This window comes from Oncorhynchus mykiss, chromosome 8 (genome assembly GCF_057628025.1).
Source record: "Oncorhynchus mykiss isolate SJ-2025 chromosome 8, ASM5762802v1, whole genome shotgun sequence".
Lineage (NCBI taxonomy): Eukaryota > Metazoa > Chordata > Actinopteri > Salmoniformes > Salmonidae > Oncorhynchus > Oncorhynchus mykiss.
In genome coordinates, this window is record NC_143029.1 from 79,616,990 (window position 1) to 79,638,625 (window position 21,636).

The following is a 21,636-nucleotide window of genomic DNA, read 5'->3' on the forward strand; positions in this document are numbered from 1 at the left end:
ACTTTCATAGCAGCCACGTTGTATTCATTTCCAAGCCAAACCGTAGCATAACTGCTACACACATCGTTGTCACCATATTAGCTAAAGTAATGTCATAGTCAACATAGCTAATACAATTAACGTGTTAGTAAACCCACTACAATCATGCAGTACAGTGTACAGTCAGAAAGCAGTTTAGCAGTTACACTGGCGGGCCCTGGTGGCAATAAATTAGTAAAACCAAAAGCTTACCTTGAATTGGAAAAGTTCCAGTGTTCTGTTGGATAGTAGCCACCTAGCTAACATAAAATCCCTCTTTTTGAACTGGGTGTTTGAGAAGGCTAAGCTAGCTAGCTGCATTTACTAGCTAAGTAAGTGAAAGTTTTTTTTAAAAAGCTCTCTCTCTCTCGCTCTCTCTTGATTATCCTTCAGTTTTGAATAAATGAATTTGTTAAAATCTGGTCGAGGAGTGAATTTCACAACACTGATGTTACCACAAAGACCAGGAAGGTTTTTCAATGCCTCGCAAAGAAGGGCACCTATTGGTAGAAGGTTCAAAATAAAAAAGAAGGCATTAAATATCCCTTTGAGCATGGTGAAGTTATTACACTTTGGATGGTGTATCAATACTCCCAGTCACTACAAATATACAGGCTTACTTTCTAACTAGTTAAAACAATTCTAGATGGCTGTGGAGTGAGTTTACAACACGTTCTTATCTCTGTTGCACAATACCCAGGTTAACATGCTATAGGATGCAGGGTTGGGGAGTAACGGATTACATGTAATATGAAAGGGATTACAAAAAAACGGTAACTGTAATCAAATATGTTACCAGCAAAAATATTGTAATCAGATTACAGATACTTTTGAAAAACTAGATGATTACTACGAGGATTACTTTTAAATTCAGAAAGGATGTCCTCTGTTTTCACAATGACATTCAAATCAGCATTGAAGAAATGCACAAGTTTAAGTTTGTTCCACCAGAGCGAGACTGATCACAAGTCAGAGACCACTATGATGTCAGAGACCACTATGATGACACACCAAATGGGTTTGATGGATCACAGGGAAAGAGCAGGAATAGGCTTTTGTAGGTTACAGTCCAAGCTATGTCTTCCAATAGTACGACTGCTGTCGGCATCCAAAGATTATCCAACTTGAATAAATGGTTGGAGGTAAGGATGACAGAAGTGGTTATGATCCGACCGCATTCTGTCCCCTATCAACAATTTTAAACTTTTGGTGCCGGAGAGAGAATGGCATAAGAAAGTAATCAAGACGACTAGCTTGATTAAGCCTCCGCCATGTATATCTCACTAGGTCAGGGTATTTAAGTCTCCATATATCCACTAATTCCAATATATCCATGACATTCATGATTTCCTTAAGTGCCTGAGGGTGATAGTTTGTAGTGTGATTTCCTTTACGGTCCATAGAAATATTTCTAATCGTATTAAAATCCCCCATCACGATAATAGAGTCTAGTGTTGCTTCTAGAGTTGATCAATTCTTATATATATTTTCAAAGTAGCTTGGATCATCATTGTTTGGACCCTATTGGTTAATAAGCCGTATCTGTTTATGGTCCAATAACATATTTAAAATAATCCATCTACCTTGATGATCTGTTTGGACAATTTGCACATTTGGATCAAAATGATTGTTCATTAATATCATCACCTGTTTTGAATTTCTTTGCCCATGGGATAAATATATTTCCCCCCCCCCCCCAGTCCTTTTTCCACAAAACCTTCCACAAAATCTAAAATTGTTGAATAAGTTTCCTGTAAACAATAGATATTATATTCCTTCTCTTTTAGACAGGGAAATACTGATAGTCTTTTCTTATTATCCGCTAAGCAATCACAATTGTAACTGGCTATACTTATTTCACCACTTACCATAATGAGACACAACTTTCAATTCTATTTATCAAAATATATGTTTGTAAACGTACCATTGTTATACCAATTTGGCTAATCTATACTTCCATATTTTCACGTCCTTTTCTTGAAGATCAAGGGGTATAATATTTATTGGAAACACTGGAATTCTGATAGACTTTGGTTTTTAATGTAAAGATATAATTTAATCGTATTATTATGTGTAGTAGAAAGTGATGGGTTAGAAGAAGTCTACATAACCAACCCATAAAGTCAAATTTAACATCCATACATGGCCAGCTATGTAAACTTTAACAGGGATTTATCCTGCAATAGATGTCATTCAATTGGTAACATACATTTTTGCCTTCTTCTAATGCCTCTTAAGGGGAAAGTCATCTAAAATTAATGGAATGGAATCAGATTACGTTACTGAATTTGGGTAATCCAAAAGTTACGTTACTGATTAACTAGTAACTGTAACTAGTAACTGTAACGGATTACATTTGTAAAGTAACCTACCTCTGTAAAACTGCCTTTCTGTAAAACTGCCTTGTACACAAATATAAACCAGTGTTGGGACATTCTAGCGGTCAGAGAAGGCATGCCTACATTTTGATATAAAATGCAATGGTGGGTGTGAAATGGCTGAGCCTTACACAGTAAACATGCCGATCATAGGCCTTTGTGGTTTTGTATATATCAGACACGTTCTCAGACTAATAGAGAAAGCTTTGGACAGTACTCTCAAGAGACACAGTTGGGCACATTCTAAAAAAAATACAGACTCCATTTCAAGAAGAGCTGCCCATTGGACCATTGAAGGTAGACGAAAGAGGGGGAGGCCCAAGACACAGTGGCAGTCTGAGCTCCAACATCATGGTGCACAATGGAGAAGATGCTGAGCTCCAACAGAAGTGGAGAGCCTTCTGTTGCTGCTGCCCTCTTCACGCCACAGGCCAATACTTCCTAAACAACCAACCCTGTTTGTGTTGAATGGAGTCCTACCTTCTTACTTTAAATGGAGGCATTAGCTTGTTTTGTAGCATTTTTTCATAAAGATAAGTAATGCAGCTATTGATACTGGTAGACCTAGTCCCGCCGAACCCATCTACTCATTGTTTTTACAAGCATATACCCACACTGGTATATTGAAAGGTGAATGAGGTCCACACTCCAGTCCAGTTATGGCGGTAATATACCTTAAACTTGGTTGCCAACCGCCATATAAAATCCTCAGAAGAAGAACAATGAACACAGGGAGACCAATCAAAGAAAGGAGGGATCACTGCTGTTACCAAGAGTATCTTGATTTTGCAAGAAGTTAACCCTGATCTCCACATTCCCAGAACGGGCCACCCATACGAAAAGACATGCATGACTAAGCTGCTTTAGATAAAATGATGTGTGTATGACATTTCACTGTCACTCTCATTACATCATGGAATCCCACAGCTGGTTACCGTAGAAACCATGTCACTGTCACGTCATTACACCCTTCAGGAGGGAGGGATGGAACAAATACTTGAACATACACATCTATTTATGTCTCTTTTTTTCCATTCTTCCCTAAACAATTCTATAGCAGGTCCAATAGCCCTGTCCCTATTTCACATTGAAAACCAATCACCTGTTGTGATATAACTCCTGACCTAGGACCATTGATAGCCAAAAGTGGTCTATAAACTCTCCTAGACCTATCGTCGATAGCCAGTAGTGTTGTGCGATATATATACTGCCGTTGGCCCAGATCTGGAGAGGGATCTCAAAGATCAATAACCTGCCTAATGATGGGGCTTAATTAGTGAGTTGTTGCAGTATGTGTGTGTGTGTTTGTTTGTCTGTGTGTGTGTTTGTGTGTCTGTGTGTGTGTGCGTGTGTGTGTGCGTGTGTGTGTGTGTGTGTGTGTGTGTGTGTGTGTCTGTTTGTGTGTGTCTGTGTGTGTCTGTGTGTGTGTGCTTCTGTGTGTGTGTTTGTGTGAGTTTGTCAGTCTGTGTGCGTGTGTGTGTGTGTGTGTTTGTGTGTGTGTGTGTGTGTGTTTGTGTATGTGTGTCTTTGTGTGTGTGTGTTTGTGTCTGTGTGTGTGTGTCGGTGTGTTTGTTTGCGTCTGTGTGTGTGTGTGTGTGTGTGTGTGTGTGTGTGTGTGTGTGTGTGTGTGTTTGTGTGAGTTTGTCAGTCTGTGTGCGTGTGTGTGTGTGTGTGTGTTTGTGTGTGTGTGTGTGTGTTTGTGTATGTGTGTCTTTGTGTGTGTGTGTTTGTGTCTGTGTGTGTGTGTGTCTGTGTGTTTGTTTGCGTCTGTGTGTGTGTGTGTGTGTTTGTGTGCATGTTTGTGTTTGTGTCTGTGTGTGTTTGTGCCTGTGTGAGTCTGTGTGTGCTTGTGTGTGTGTATTTGTCTGTGTGTGCTTGTGTGTGTGTATGTGTCTGTGTGTGTGTGTGTGTGTGTTTGGGTTTGTGTGTGTTTGTGTGTTTGTGCCTGTGTGTGTTTGTGTGTTTGTGCCTGTTTTTGCCTGTGTGTGTTTGTGTGCGTCTGTGTGTGTGTGTGTGTGTGTGCGTGTGCGTGTGATTAATCATCAGTAGGCTTCAATGAGCTACACTGAACAGAAATATAAACGCAACATGTAATGTGTTGGTCCCATGTTTCATGAGCTGAAATAATAGATCCCGGAAATTTGCACATATGCACAAAAAGCTAGTCCCATCTGACATGTGTGGCATATCAAGAAGCTGATTAAACAGCATGATCACTACATAAAAGGCTACTCTAAAATGTGCATTTTTGTCACACAACACAATGCCACAGATGTCTCAAGTTTTGAGAGAGCATGCAATTGGAAAGCTGACCACAGGAATGTCCATCAGAGCTGTTGCCAGAGAATTTAACCACCTCCAATGTCATTTTGGAGAATTTGGCAGTACATCCAACTGGCTTCACAACAGCAGACAACAGCAGACCACATCCGACTTCTTTACCTGCGGGATCATCTGAGACCAGCCACCCGGGCAGCTGATGAAACTGTTGGTTTGCACAACTGAAGACTTTCTGCTCAAACTGTCAGAAACCATCTCAGGGAAGCTCATCTACGTGCTCGTAGACCTCACCTGGGTCTTGACCTGACTGCAGCTCGGCATCATAACCGACTTCAGGGGGAAATGCTCACCTACGATGGCCACTGGCACGCTGGAGAAGTGTGCTCTTCACGGATGAATCCCGGTTTCAACTGTACCATTTCAACTTTACTGGGCAGATGGCATATGTATGGCGTCATTTGGGTGAGCGGTTTGCCTATGTCAATGTTGTGAACAGAGTGCCCCATGGTGGCAGTGGGGTTATGGTATGGGCAGGCATAAGCTATGGTCAACGAACACAATTGCATTTTATCGATGGCAATCTGAATGCCACGACTTCCGCCGAAGTCGGGTCCTCTCCTTGTTCGGGTCTTCTAGCCATCGTCGATCCATTTTTCATTTTCCATTTGTTTTGTCTTGTTTTTCCACACGCCTGGTTTCAATCCCCTCATTTACTTGTTGTGTATTTAACCCTCTGTTCCCCCCCCCCCCCCCCCCCCCCCCCCCCCATGGGATTGTTTATTGTAGTGCTTGTGCACGTTCTCCGGGAGAGCACGACGGGATGTTTTGGGTCCATTCATTCTTGTTGTTCTGATGCCGTTGGTTTTGCTTAATAAATCTCTGGTTATTACCACGTTTTGCTCTCCTGCGCCTGACTTCTCTGCCGCCCATTACGCATCCCGCTACACTGAATGTACAGAGATACCGTGACGAGATCCTTAGGCCCATTGTCGTACCATTCATCCATCGCCACCACTACATTTTTTAGCATGATAATGCACGGCCCCATGTCACAAGGATCTGTACACAATTCCTGGAAGTTGAAAATGTTGCAGTTCTTCAATGGCCTGCATACTCCCCAGACATGTCACCCATTGAGCATGTTTGGGATGCTCCAGATCTAAGTGTACGATATCATGCTCCAGTTCCCGCCAATAACCAGCACAGCCATTGAAGAGGAGTGGGACAACATTCCACAGGTCACAATCAACAGCCTGATCAACTCTATGCGAAGGCGATGTGTCACACTGGTGGTCACAGCAAATGGTGGTCACAGCAGGTACTGACTGATTTTCTGATCCACAGTCCAACCTTTTTTTTAAGGTACTGTATCTGTGACCAACAGATGCATATCCGTATTCCCAGTCATGTGAAATCCGTAAATTAGGGCCAAATGAATTTATTTAAATTGACAGATTTTCTTATATGAACTCTAAAATCTTTGAAATTGTTGCATGTTGCGTTTATATTTTTGTTTCAGTGTAGTTCGAAAGGCTTGTGAACCATCACATATCCTCTGTTCCATCATCCAATCTGAGGGTACCTTCTCCTAGGGGGATCAACACCAATACACCCCACAATTTCCTGTAATCTCCCCTCCCCCTACATCATTCCCCTGCAATCTGGTGTCACTCTGATTGCTTTCGCTCATTTATCTCTCTTCAGTTTACAATGTGTATGTGTGCATGCATCCAATAACTGCTTATTAACTTAGCAACGAATCTATGTACCTTTCAATGTTCCTTACTGTCTCTCCAATGACTGTTTCTGAGGGAGGGTGGGGAAGGGAGGTAGGGAGGAGAGTGGAGGAGAGAGGAGGAGGGGGGACATGATAGGGGGAGGGAGGAGAGAGGAGAGGGGAACATGATAGGGTGAGGGAGGAGGGGGTACATGATAGGGGGATGGAGGACATGATAGTGGGAGGGAGGTAGGAGGAGGGGGGACATGATAGGGGAGGGAGGAGGGGGGACATGATAGGGGGATGGAGGAAATGATAGTGGGAAGGAGGAAGGAGGAGGGGGGGAGGAAGGGGGGGGGCATGATAGGGAGGAAGGGCAACACGATTGGGAGGAGGGAGGAACATGATAGGGAGGAGGGGAGAGACGTGATAGGGAGGAAGGGCGACACGATTGGGAGGAGGGAGGAACATGATAGGGAGGAGGGGAGAGACATGATAGGGAGGAAGGGCGACACGATTGGGAGGAGGGAGGAACACGATTGAGAGGAAGGAGGAGGGGGGGAGGAAGGGGGGGGGCATGATAGGGAGGAAGGGCAACACGATTGGGAGGAGGGAGGAACATGATAGGGAGGAGGGGAGAGACATGATAGGGAGGAAGGGCGACACGATTGGGAGGAGGGAGGAACACGATTGAGAGGAGGGAGGAACATGATAGGGAGGAGGGGAGAGACATGATAGGGAGGAGGGACGATCATGATAGGGAGGAGGGAGGAACATGATAGGGAGGAAGGGCGACACGATTGGGAGGAGGGAGGAACATGATAGGGAGGAGGGAGGAACATGATAGGGAGGAAGGGCGACACGATTAGGAGGAGGGAGGAACATGATAGGGAGGAGGGGAGAGACATGATAGGGAGAAGGGACAATAATGATAGGGAGGAGGGGAGAGACATGATAGGGAGGAACATGATAGGGAGGAGGGGAGAGACATGATAGGGAGGAGGGGAGAGACATGATAGGGGGAAGGGAGGAACATGATAGGGAGGAGGGGAGAGACATGATAGGGAGGAGGGGGAGACATGATAGGGAGGATGGAGGAACATGATAGGGAGGAGGGGAGAGACATGATAGGGAGGAGGGAGGAACATGATAGGGAGGAGGGAGGAACATGATAGGGAGGAGGGGAGAGACATGATAGGGAGGAGGGAGGAACATGATAGGGAGGAGGGAGGAACATGATAGGGAGGAGGGGAGAGACATGATAGAGAGGAGGGAGGAACATGATAGGGAGGAGGGGAGAGACATGATAGGGAGGAGGGAGGAACATGATAGGGAGGAGAGGAGAGACATGATAGGGAGGAGAGGAGAGACATGATAGGGAGGAGAGGAGAGACATGATAGGGAGGAGGGGAATTACTGAAGTGAATCAACATGATGTGAACATAAATATTGAGCTCTTATAGACGGGTTGGTTGTTTAGCAACTATGAGGCAAAAACTATACTTAGTCTCTAAATGTTTATTAAAAACAGAAATACATTTGCACAATGAGCACTTGTCTTTCAAATATATACTGTAGTTACAGTTGTTGGTTAGCTAACTAGTGAATATTTGCCATATTAGCTAAGACATGACATCAGTCAAAGCAACTCCAAACAAGACATTTACATTTCCATTTGAGTAATTTAACAGACGCTGTTATCCAGAGTGACTTACAGTTAGTGCATTCATCTTAAGATAGCTAGGTGAGACAACACATATCACAATTGTATCAAGTACATTTTCGCTCAACAAATTATTTATCAGCAAAGTCAGTGCTATTAGGAAAAGAGAAGTGAGAGTAATTTATTAAGAAACTCTACAAAAAGGCAGTGTTTCAGACGTTTTTGAAAGATGGGCAGGGACCAGGCTCTTGAAGATGATCCTAGCTTCGACTTGAAGTCTGTGGCGTGTGAGTGGGAGTGGGAGTGGGAGTGGGAGTGGGGTGACATGGGAGAACTTAGAGCGCTTGAACAGCAGGCAGGCTGCTGCATTCTGAATAAGTTGCAGGTGTTTGATGGCACAAGCAGGGAGCCCAGCCAACAGAGAGTTGTGCAGATGAGAGATGACAAGTCCCTAGATGAGAACCTACACAGCTTCCTGTGTGAGGAAATAATGGCGCCGGAGGGGATGGCTGCCCCTAACCAACTGTGCTATTTTGTTTGTTTTTTCACCTTGCTTGTAGTTTGTAACTTATTTTGTACATAAAGTTGCTACTTCCGTCTCTTATGACTGAAAAGTGCTTTTGGACATCAGAACAGCGATTACTCACCTCGAGCTGGATGAAGAGTTTTTCTTTAATGAGTCTGATGCGAAGGATACACTGCTATCCGGAGAACAGGCCCAAATCCCTGTCATTCGCATGAAGAAAAGGCAGAGATACCGAGGGAGAAGGTTGGGGTGCCTTGCGAGGATACAGAGGTTAGTGAGTAAATCACCATTACAATCGGTTCTACTGGCCAACGTGCAATCACTGGAAAACAAACTGGATGATCTACAGTCGAGACTATTCTATCAACGGGACATTAAAAACTGTAATATGTTTCACAGATTCGTGTCAGAACGACGACATGTATAATATAGAGCTGGCTGGGTTTTCCGTGCATCGGCAGGACAGAGCAGCTATGTCTGGTAAAACGAGGGGTGGAGGTGTGCGTCTATTTGTCAATAACTACTGGTGCACGATATCTAATATTAAAGAAGTGTTGAGGTATTGCTCGCCTGAGGTAAAGTAGCTTATGATAAGTTGTAGACCCCACTATCAACCATGAGAGTTCTCATATATATTATTCGTAGCCGTTTAATTACCACCACAAACCGATGCTGGCACTAAGACTGCACTCAACAAGCTGTATAAGGCCATAAGAAAACAAGAAAATGCTCATCCAGAATCGGTGCTCCTAGTGGCCGGGAACTTTAATGCAGGCAAACTGAAATCCGTTTTACCTCATTTCTACCAGCATCTCACATGGGCAACCAGAGGAGAAAAAACTCTAGAGCACCTTTACTCCACACTCAGAGACGCATACAAAGCTTTCCCTCGCCCTCCATTTGGCAAATCTGACTATAATTCTATCCTCCTAGTTCCTGTTTACAAGCAAAAACTACTAGTGTACTAGTGACTCACTCAATATGGAAGTGACACAGATGACGGAGATGCTACGCCACAGGACTGTTTTGCTAGCACAGACTGGAATTTGTTCCGTGATCCATCCAATGGCATTGAGGAGTATATCACCTCAGTCACTGGCTTCAACAATAAGTGCATTGACGACGTCGTCCCCACGGTGACAGTATGTACATATCTGGGACACTAATCTGGACGCTTATAAGAAATCCCATTATGCCCTTAGACGAACCATCGAACGGCCAAAGCGTCAGTACAGGACTAAGATTGAATCATACTACACTAACTCTGACGCTCGTTGGATGTGGCAGGGCTTGAAAACTATTACAGACTACAAAGGGAAACACAGCCAGGAGCTGCCCAGTGACGCGAGCCTACCAGACGAGCTAAATGCCTTTTCTGCTCGCTTTGAAGCAAGCAACACTGAAGCATGCATGAGAGCACCAGCTGTTCCGGACGACTGTGTGATCACACTCTTCATAGCCGATGTGAGCAAGACCTTAAAACAGGTCAACATTCACAAGGCCGCGGGGCCAGACAGATTACCAGGACGTGGATTCAGAGCATTCGCGGACCCACTGGTAAGTGTCTTCACTGACATTTTCAACCTCTCCCTGACTGAATCTGTAATACCCACATGCTTCAAGCATGCCCAAGAATGCGAAGGTAACCTGCCTAAATTACTACTGCATCGTAGCACTCACATTGGTAGCCATGAAGTGCTTTGAAAGGCAGGTCAATTTGCATACCGCCACAAAAGATCCACAGATGACGCAATCACAGTCAAAATCCACAGTGCCCTTTCCCACCTGGACAAAAGGAACACCTATGTGAGAATGCTGCTCATTGACTACAGCCTTCAACACCATAGTGCACACAAAGCTCATTACTAAGCTAATGACCCTGGGACTAAACACATCCTTCTGCAATTGGATTCTGGACTTCCTGACGGGCCACCCTCAAGTGGTAAGGGTAGGTAACAACTCATCTACCACACTGATCCTCAACACCGAGGACCCTCAGGGGTGCGTGCTTAGTCCCCTCCTGTACTCCTTGTTCAACCACGACTACGTGGCCAAGCACGACACCAACACCATCATTAAGTTTTCTGACGACACAACAGTGGTAGGCCTGATCACGGACAACGATGAGACAGCCTATAGGGAGGAGGTCAGAGACCTGGCACTGTGGTTTCAGGACAACAACCTCTACCTCAATGTGAGCAAGACAAAGGAGATGATTGTGGACTACAGGAGGTGGGCGGCCAAACAGGCCCCAATTAACATTGACAGGGCTGTAGTAGAGCGGTTCGAGAGTTTCAAGTTCCGTGGTGTCCACATCACTAACAAACTATCATGGTCCAAGCATACCAGAACAGTTGTGAAGAGCACACAACAACACATTTTCCCCCTCAGGAGACTGAAAAGATTTGGCATGGGTCCCCAGATCCTCAAAAAGTTCAACAGCTGCACCATCGAGAGCATTCTGACCGGTTGCATCACTGCCTTATATGGCAACTGCTCGGCATCCAACCGTAAGGCGCTACAGAGGGTAGTGCGTACGGCCCAATACATCACCGGGGCAAAGCTTCCTACCATCCAGGACCTACAGTTGAAGTCGAAAGTTAGGTTGGAGTCATTAAACCTCGTTTTTCAACCACTCCACAAATTTCTTGTTAACAAACTATAATTTTGTCAAGTCGATTAGGACATCTACTTTGTGCATGACACAAGTCATTTTTCCAACAATTGTTTACAGACAGATTATTTCACTATTTCACTATATCACAATTCCAGTGGGTCAGAAGTTTACACACACTAAGTTAACTGTGCATTTAAACAGCTTGAATAATTCCAGAAAAGGATGTCATGGCTTTATTATTTGATTTAGATTTTATTAGGATCTCTTTTAGTCCCCATTTGGACTAATCTTCCAAGAGTCCTTAACATTAAAATACAATTTATAATACAAACACACTTTCACATATAACACACTATTACAAACATACATAATACACTAGCATAATGACCCAATAAATACTCAATCTAAAAAAATATTGATTCTTCATCTACTATAGTCCCACAACATTTCTATATACTATATTTAAAAAAAATAATAATAATGTTTAAACGTATATATTGAAAGGTTTCTAACTGTTTGGCCATAATGACCATCATTATGTTTGGGGGAGAAAGGGGGAGGCTTGCAAGCCAAAGAACACCATCCCAACCGAGAAGCACGGGGGTGGCAGAATCATGTTCTGGGGGTGCTTTGCTGCAGGAGGGACTGATGCTCTTCACAAAATAGATGGCTTCATGAGGAAGGAAGGAAGGAAGGAAGGAAGGAAGGAAGGAAGGAAGGAAGGAAGGAAGGAAGGAAGGAAGGAAGGAAGGAAGGAAGGAAGGAAAATGATGTGGATATATTGAAGCAACATCTCAAGACATCAGTCAGGAAGTTAAAGCTTGGTCAAAAATGGGTCTTCCAAATGGACAATGACCCCAAGCATACTTCCAAAGTTGTGGCAAAATGGCTTAAGGACAACAAAGTCAAGATATTGGAGTGGCCATCACAAAGCCCTGACCTCAATCCTATAGAAAACATGTGGGCAGACCTGAAAAAGTGTGTGCAAGCAAGGAGGCCTACAAACCTGACTCAGTTACACCAGCTCTGTCAGGAGGAATGGTCCAAGATTCACCCAACTTATTGTGGGAAGCTTGTGGAAGGCTACTCGAAATGTTTGACCCAAGTTAAACAATTTAAAGGCAATGCTCCCAAACACTAACTGAGTGTACGTAAACTTCTGACTCACTGGGAATGTGATGAAAGAAATTAAAACTGAAATAAATTATTCTCTCTACTATTGTTCTGACATTTCAACATCTTAAAATAAAGTGGTGATCCTAACTGACCTAAGACAGGGAATTTTTATTGGGATTAAATGTCAGGAATTGTGAAAAAGTGAGTTTAAATGTTTTTGGCTAGTGTTTGTCAACTTCCAACTGTAACTGTATAAGCTGGAAGTGGTCGCTTAAATATTATTGTCCATTAGTTTACTCCAATTTGGTGGAAGGGTGGTATGGTTAGGGGAATATAATAAAATAATATTCACTGCTCAAAAAAATAAAGGGAACACTTAAACAACACAATGTAACTCCAAGTCAATCACACTTCTGTGAAATCAAACTGTCCACTCAGGAAGCAACACTGATTGACAATACATTTCACATGCTGTTGTGCAAATGGAATAGACAACAGGTGGAAATTATAGGCAATTAGCAAGACACCCCCAATAAAGGAGTGGTTCTGCAGGTGGTAACCACAGACCACTTCTCAGTTCCTATGCTTCCTGGCTGATGTTTTGGTCACTTTTGAATGCTGGCGGTGCTTTCACTCTAGTGGTAGCATGAGACGGAGTCTACAACCCACACAAGTGGCTCAGGTAGTGCAGCTCATCCAGGATGGCACATCAATGCGAGCTGTGGCAAGAAGGTTTGCTGTGTCTGTCAGCGTAGTGTCCAGAGCATGGAGGCGCTACCAGGAGACAGGCCAGTACATCAGGAGACGTGGAGGAGGCCATAGGAGGGCAACAACCCAGCAGCAGGACCGCTACCTCCACCTTTGTGCAAGGAGTAGAAGGAGAAGCACTGCCAGAGCCCTGCAAAATGACCTCCAGCAGGCCACAAATGTGCATGTGTCTGCTCAAACGGTCAGAAACAGACTCCATGAGGGTGGTATGTGGGCCCGACGTCCACAGGTGGGGGTTGTGCTTACAGCCCAACACCGTGCAGGACGTTTGGCATTTGCCAGAGAACTTTTATATTTTCAGGTCTCTCCAGAGATGTTAGATTGGGTTCAAGTCCGGGCTCTTGCTGGGCCACTCAAGAACATTCAGAGACTTGTCCCGAAGTCACTCCTGCGTTGTCTTGGCTTTGTTCTTAGGGTCGTTGTCCTGTTGAAAGGTGAATCTTTGCCCCAGTCTAAGGTCCTGACCACTCTGGAGCAGGTTTTCACGTAGGGAGGAACGGTGGGAGGAAGACTAGTCAAGAGACTAGTCAGGATCAATGGCCAAAAAGCTTTATATATATATATATACAGTACCAGTCAAACGTTATATATATACAGTACCAGTCAAACGTTATATATATATATATATATACAGTACCAGTCAAACGTTATATATATATATATACAGTACCAGTCAAACGTTATATATATACAGTACCAGTCAAACGTTATATATATACAGTACCAGTCAAAAGTTATATACATACAGTACCAGTCAAACGTTATATATATACAGTACCAGTCAAACGTTATATACATACAGTACCAGTCAAACGTTATATATATATATATATATATACAGTACCAGTCAAACGTTATATACATACAGTACCAGTCAAACGTTATATATATACAGTACCAGTCAAACGTTATATATATACAGTACCAGTCAAACGTTATATACATACAGTACCAGTCAAACGTTATAAATATACAGTACCAGTCAAACGTTATATATATACAGTACCAGTCAAACGTTATATATATACAGTACCAGTCAAACGTTATATATATACAGTACCAGTCAAACGTTATATATATACAGTACCAGTCAAACGTTATATATATACAGTACCAGTCAAACGTTATATATATACAGTACCAGTCAAACGTTATATATTTACAATACCAGTCAAACGTTATATACATACAGTACCAGTCAAACGTTATATATATACAGTACCAGTCAAACGTTATATATATATATATATATATATATATATATATATATATATATATATATATATATATATATATATACAGTACCAGTCAAACGTTATATATATATATATACAGTACCAGTCAAACGTTATATATATACAGTACCAGTCAAACGTTATATACATACAGTACCAGTCAAACGTTATATATATACAGTACCAGTCAAACGTTATATATATACAGTACCAGTCAAACGTTATATATATACAGTACCAGTCAAACGTTATATATATACAGTACCAGTCAAACGTTATATATATACAGTACCAGTCAAACGTTATATATATACAGTACCAGTCAAACGTTATATATATACAGTACCAGTCAAACGTTATATATATACAGTACCAGTCAAACGTTATATATATACAGTACCAGTCAAACGTTATATATATACAGTACCAGTCAAACGTTATATATATATACAGTACCAGTCAAATGTTATATATATATATATATATATATATACAGTACCAGTCAAACGTTATATATATACAGTACCAGTCAAACGTTATATACATACAGTACCAGTCAAACGTTATATATATACAGTACCAGTCAAACGTTATAAATATACAGTACCAGTCAAACGTTATATATATACAGTACCAGTCAAACGTTATATACATACAGTACCAGTCAAACGTTATATACATACAGTACCAGTCAAACGTTATATATATACAGTACCAGTCAAACGTTATATATATACAGTACCAGTCAAACGTTATATATATACAGTACCAGTCAAACGTTATATATATACAGTACCAGTCAAACGTTATATATATACAGTACCAGTCAAACGTTATATATATACAGTACCAGTCAAACGTTATATATATACAGTACCAGTCAAACGTTATATATATACAGTACCAGTCAAACGTTATATATATACAGTACCAGTCAAACGTTATATATATACAGTACCAGTCAAACGTTATATATATACAGTACCAGTCAAATGTTATATATATACAGTACCAGTCAAACGTTATATATATACAGTACCAGTCAAACGTTATATATATACAGTACCAGTCAAACGTTATATATATACAGTACCAGTCAAACGTTATATATATACAGTACCAGTCAAATGTTATATATATACAGTACCAGTCAAACGTTATATATATATATACAGTACCAGTCAAATGTTATATATATACAGTACCAGTCAAACGTTATATATATACAGTACCAGTCAAACGTTATATATATACAGTACCAGTCAAACGTTATATATATACAGTACCAGTCAAACGTTATATATATACAGTACCAGTCAAACGTTATATATATACAGTACCAGTCAAACGTTATATATATACAGTACCAGTCAAACGTTATATACATACAGTACCAGTCAAACGTTATATATATATATACAGTACCAGTCAAATGTTATATATATATATATATATATATATATATATATATATATATATATACATTACTAGTCAAACGTTATATATATACAGTACCGGTCAAACGTTTTATATATACAGTACCAGTCAAACTTTATATATATACAGTACCAGTCAAACGTTATATATATACAGTACCAGTCAAACGTTATATATATATATATATATACAGTACCAGTCAAACGTTATATATATATATATATACAGTACCAGTCAAACGTTATATATATACAGTACCAGTCAAACGTTATATATATACAGTACCAGTCAAAAGTTATATACATACAGTACCAGTCAAACGTTATATATATACAGTACCAGTCAAACGTTATATATATATATATATATATACAGTACCAGTCAAACGTTATATACATACAGTACCAGTCAAACGTTATATATATACAGTACCAGTCAAACGTTATATATATACAGTACCAGTCAAACGTTATATACATACAGTACCAGTCAAACGTTATAAATATACAGTACCAGTCAAACGTTATATATATACAGTACCAGTCAAACGTTATATATATACAGTACCAGTCAAACGTTATATATATACAGTACCAGTCAAACGTTATATATATACAGTACCAGTCAAATGTTATATATATACAGTACCAGTCAAACGTTATATATATACAGTACCAGTCAAACGTTATATATTTACAACACCAGTCAAACGTTATATACATACAGTACCAGTCAAACGTTATATATATACAGTACCAGTCAAACGTTATATATATACAGTACCAGTCAAACGTTATATATATACAGTACCAGTCAAACGTTATATATATACAGTACCAGTCAAACGTTATATATTTACAATACCAGTCAAACGTTATATATATACAGTTCCAGTCAAACGTTATATATATACAGTACCAGTCAAACGTTATATATATATATATATATATATATATATATATATATATATATATATATACAGTACCAGTCAAACGTTATATATATATATATACAGTACCAGTCAAACGTTATATACATACAGTACCAGTCAAACGTTATATATATACAGTACCAGTCAAACGTTATATACATACAGTACCAGTCAAACGTTATATATATACAGTACCAGTCAAACGTTATAAATATACAGTACCAGTCAAACGTTATATATATACAGTACCAGTCAAACGTTATATACATACAGTACCAGTCAAACGTTATATACATACAGTACCAGTCAAACGTTATATATATACAGTACCAGTCAAACGTTATATATATACAGTACCAGTCAAACGTTATATATATACAGTACCAGTCAAACGTTATATATATACAGTACCAGTCAAACGTTATATATATACAGTACCAGTCAAACGTTATATATATACAGTACCAGTCAAACGTTATATATATACAGTACCAGTCAAACGTTATATATATACAGTACCAGTCAAACGTTATATATATACAGTACCAGTCAAACGTTATATATATACAGTACCAGTCAAACGTTATATATATACAGTACCAGTCAAACGTTATATATATACAGTACCAGTCAAATGTTATATATATATATATATATACTGTACCAGTCAAACGTTATATATATACAGTACCAGTCAAACGTTATATACATACAGTACCAGTCAAACGTTATATATATACAGTACCAGTCAAACGTTATAAATATACAGTACCAGTCAAACGTTATATATATACAGTACCAGTCAAACGTTATATACATACAGTACCAGTCAAACGTTATATACATACAGTACCAGTCAAACGTTATATATATACAGTACCAGTCAAACGTTATATATATACAGTACCAGTCAAACGTTATATATATACAGTACCAGTCAAACGTTATATATATACAGTACCAGTCAAACGTTATATATATACAGTACCAGTCAAACGTTATATATATACAGTACCAGTCAAACGTTATATATATACAGTACCAGTCAAACGTTATATATATACAGTACCAGTCAAACGTTATATATATACAGTACCAGTCAAACGTTATATATATACAGTACCAGTCAAACGTTATATATATACAGTACCAGTCAAACGTTATATATATACAGTACCAGTCAAATGTTATATATATACAGTACCAGTCAAACGTTATATATATACAGTACCAGTCAAACGTTATATATATACAGTACCAGTCAAACGTTATATATATACAGTACCAGTCAAACGTTATATATATACAGTACCAGTCAAATGTTATATATATACAGTACCAGTCAAACGTTATATATATATATACAGTACCAGTCAAATGTTATATATATACAGTACCAGTCCAACGTTATATATATACAGTACCAGTCAAACGTTATATATATACAGTACCAGTCAAACGTTATATATATACAGTACCAGTCAAACGTTATATATATACAGTACCAGTCAAACGTTATATATATATACAGTACCAGTCAAACGTTATATATATACAGTACCAGTCAAACGTTATATACATACAGTACCAGTCAAACGTTATATATATACAGTACCAGTCAAACGTTATATATATACAGTACCAGTCAAACGTTATATATATACAGTACCAGTCAAACGTTATATATATACAGTACCAGTCAAACGTTATATATATATATATATATACAGTACCAGTCAAATGTTATATATATACAGTACCAGTCAAACGTTATATATATACAGTACCAGTCAAACGTTATATATATACAGTACCAGTCAAACGTTATATATATATATATACAGTACCAGTCAAACGTTATATATATACAGTACCAGTCAAACGTTATATATATACAGTACCAGTCAAACGTTATATATATATATATATATACAGTACCAGTCAAACGTTATATATATACAGTACCAGTCAAACGTTATATATATACAGTACCAGTCAAACGTTATATATATATATATACAGTACCAGTCAAACGTTATATATATACAGTACCAGTCAAACGTTATATATATACAGTACCAGTCAAACGTTATATATATATATATACAGTACCAGTCAAACGTTATATATATATATATATACAGTACCAGTCAAACGTTTGGAAACCCCTTTTAGTTTTTCTTGATTTTTACTATTTTCTACATTGTAGAATAATAGTGAAGACATCAAAACTATGAAATAACACATATGGAATCATGTAGTAACCAAAAAGTGTTAAACAAATCAAAATATAGCCACCCTTTGCCTTGATGACAGCTTTGCACACACTATTGTGTGTGCAAAGTGAGTGAGAAAAAAAACTCAATTCAATCTATTTTAAATTCAGGCTGAAACACAACAAAATGTGGAAAACGTCAAGGAGTGTGAATACTTTCCGAAGGCACTGTATATCCCTCAATTATTATCCCCAGACAAAGAGAAGTTGTTATTTTCATAGCACTGAATCCTTGGTACAGGCGTGAAACAGCAGTGGGTGAGACCTGTTGTAGAGTAAGTGGAGCTGTAGCTTTGTGCAGGGCTGGGGTCAAGTTCATTACAGTTAGAGAAAAATCATTCATCAAATTAAATGGCTCTACTATTTTCCCCCGATAAAGTTTTTCATAAAGAATTTCAATAAAATTCTTGAATTGACTGAGTTGAAATGGAGCTGAGCCCAACCCTGCGCCTGATACCTTAGCTAAAAGAGTGTCAGCCAATCTCTCTCATTATTTATGTGTGGCAGTAAGTCAGCTCTTGTTTTATACAGAGCAATCTGTTGATTGATGCATTGCTGGGTGGATGCCCACATTTCACTGTTTCACCCCTGCAGTGTGTGTGTGTGTGTGTGTGTGTGTGTGTGTGTGTGTGCGTGCGTGCGTGCGTGCATGCGTGCGTGCGTGCGAATACGTGTATGTGATAGAGACAGTGAAAGAGAAGTTTGTCTGGATAAGAGCCTCAACTGAATGACTAGTATTGTTGTGCATTACCAAGCATTGGGTTCTATAGAATAGATTACAAAACATTGGGCTCTATAGAGTACATTACAAAGAATTGGGCCTATAGAGTACATTACAAAGAATTGGGCTCTATAGAGTACATTACAAAGAATTGGGCTCTATAGAGTACATTACAAGACATTGGACTCTATGGACGACATTACCAAGCATTGGGCTCTATAGAGTACACTAACTAGCATTGGACTCTATAGAGTACTTTACCAAGCCTTGGGCTCGATGGAGTACATTACCAAGCCTTGGGCTCTATAGAGTACATTACCAAGCCTTGGGCTCGATGGAGTACATTATCAAGCATTGGGCTCTATAGAGTACACTAACTAGCAATGGACTCTATAGAGTACATTACCAAGCATTGGGCTCTATAGAGTACATTACCAAGCATTGGGCTCTATAGAGTACATTACCAAGCATTGGGCACTTTAGAGTACATTACCAAGCATTGGGCTCTATAGAGTACTTTACCAAGCATTGGGCTCTATAGAGTACATTACCAAGCATTGGGCTCTATAGAGTACATTACCAAGCATTGGGCTCGATGGAGTACATTATCAAGCATTGGGCTCTATAGAGTACACGAACTAGCATTGGACTCTATAGAGTACATTACCAAGCATTGGGCTCTATAGAGTACATTACCAAGCATTGGGCTCTATAGAGTACATTACCAAGCATTGGGCTCTATAGAGTACATGGAGATATTGTCCAACTTATCTGTGACTTCCCTCAGCTTGTCTGATGTTCTCCAGCTGCCTTCAGTCTTTCCCTTTTTTGGGGGGTTTGCTATAGGGCCCAGCTTCTCTGTTATATAGGATGTTATGGTGTATGGCCCTGTAGGGTTCCCTCTATAGCAGTAGCCACTTCTCTCTATATAGGACTCTGGGGTGGTATATGGCTTAGGTCACCGTGTTCAGCTGGAAATGCTCAACAATGTGTAGCCATTCTAAACAATAGGGCACATTGCATTTCATTTGGCACAGCCTTCTCCCCAGTGTACGCTGCTCTATGGACCATACTTTAGGTGCCAGGTCATTTGACCCTGACTGAGTGCATGCGTACATGTGTGTGTGCCCGTGTATGCAACCTATTGCAATCAATATCTCTCTACACCACCTATATAATGTACGGTGTGATTTGCAACTATAGGACTGGTCACTGATTATTCTCTCTTCTCTCTCTCCTCTCTTTCTTTCCCTTTCTAGTGCCCGTGCTGTGCTGCCATGACAACCATGGCCCCTCCCTTCATGTTTCTCCTCCTTCTCCTCCGATTGGCTCACAGTTCTTTCCCAGAGGAGCCCGGTCCACTCAGCTACGCTCCCTTAGAGGGTATGTGTCCTTCTCAGTGTGTGTGTGTGTGTGGGGGGGGGGGGGGGGGGGTGCCATTCAGAGGGTGAATGGCCTTTGAATGGGGTACAGTGGTAGGTGCCAGGCGCACCGGTTTGTGTCAAGAACTGCAACGCTGCTGGGGTTTTCACGCTCAACAGTTTCCTGTGTGTCTCAAGAATGGTCCACCACCCAAAGGACATCCAGCCAACTTGACACAACTGTGGGAAGCATTGGAGTCAACATGGTCCAGCTTCCTCGTGGAATGCTTTCGACACGTTGTTCAGTCCATGCCTTGACGAATTGAGGCTGTTCTGAGGGCAAAATGAGGGGTGTAACCATAGCTGCGGGAAGTAGGGGGGCTGAGGGTGCTGCAAGACCATCTGAAAAATATCGGAATCAAAAAATATATACATTTTTTTCTCACAAAGTGGTGCACTGGGCCTTTACTAGTATTAGCAAACCAATGTAGATGTCTGTAGTGCGGCCCTATTTCTCAGCATCTCCGCTTTAGCAAGAAAGTTACTTGTATAATGAAGAACAGTATCTTGCAGGATTCAATAGTTGGAATTGT

General features: G+C 40.2%; 1 protein-coding gene across 1 annotated transcript in view; it reads left to right on the plus strand.

The window, feature by feature from the left end:
* LOC110530992 (semaphorin-6B) overlaps nt 1–21,636 on the plus strand; it is a 75,473-nt gene that overhangs the window by 16,235 nt on the left and 37,602 nt on the right. Inside the window, exon 2 of the mRNA XM_036986337.2 lies at nt 20,942–21,065. Coding sequence (XP_036842232.2) covers nt 20,942–21,065 — 124 coding nt within the window. The remainder of the gene's footprint in view (nt 1–20,941; nt 21,066–21,636) is intronic.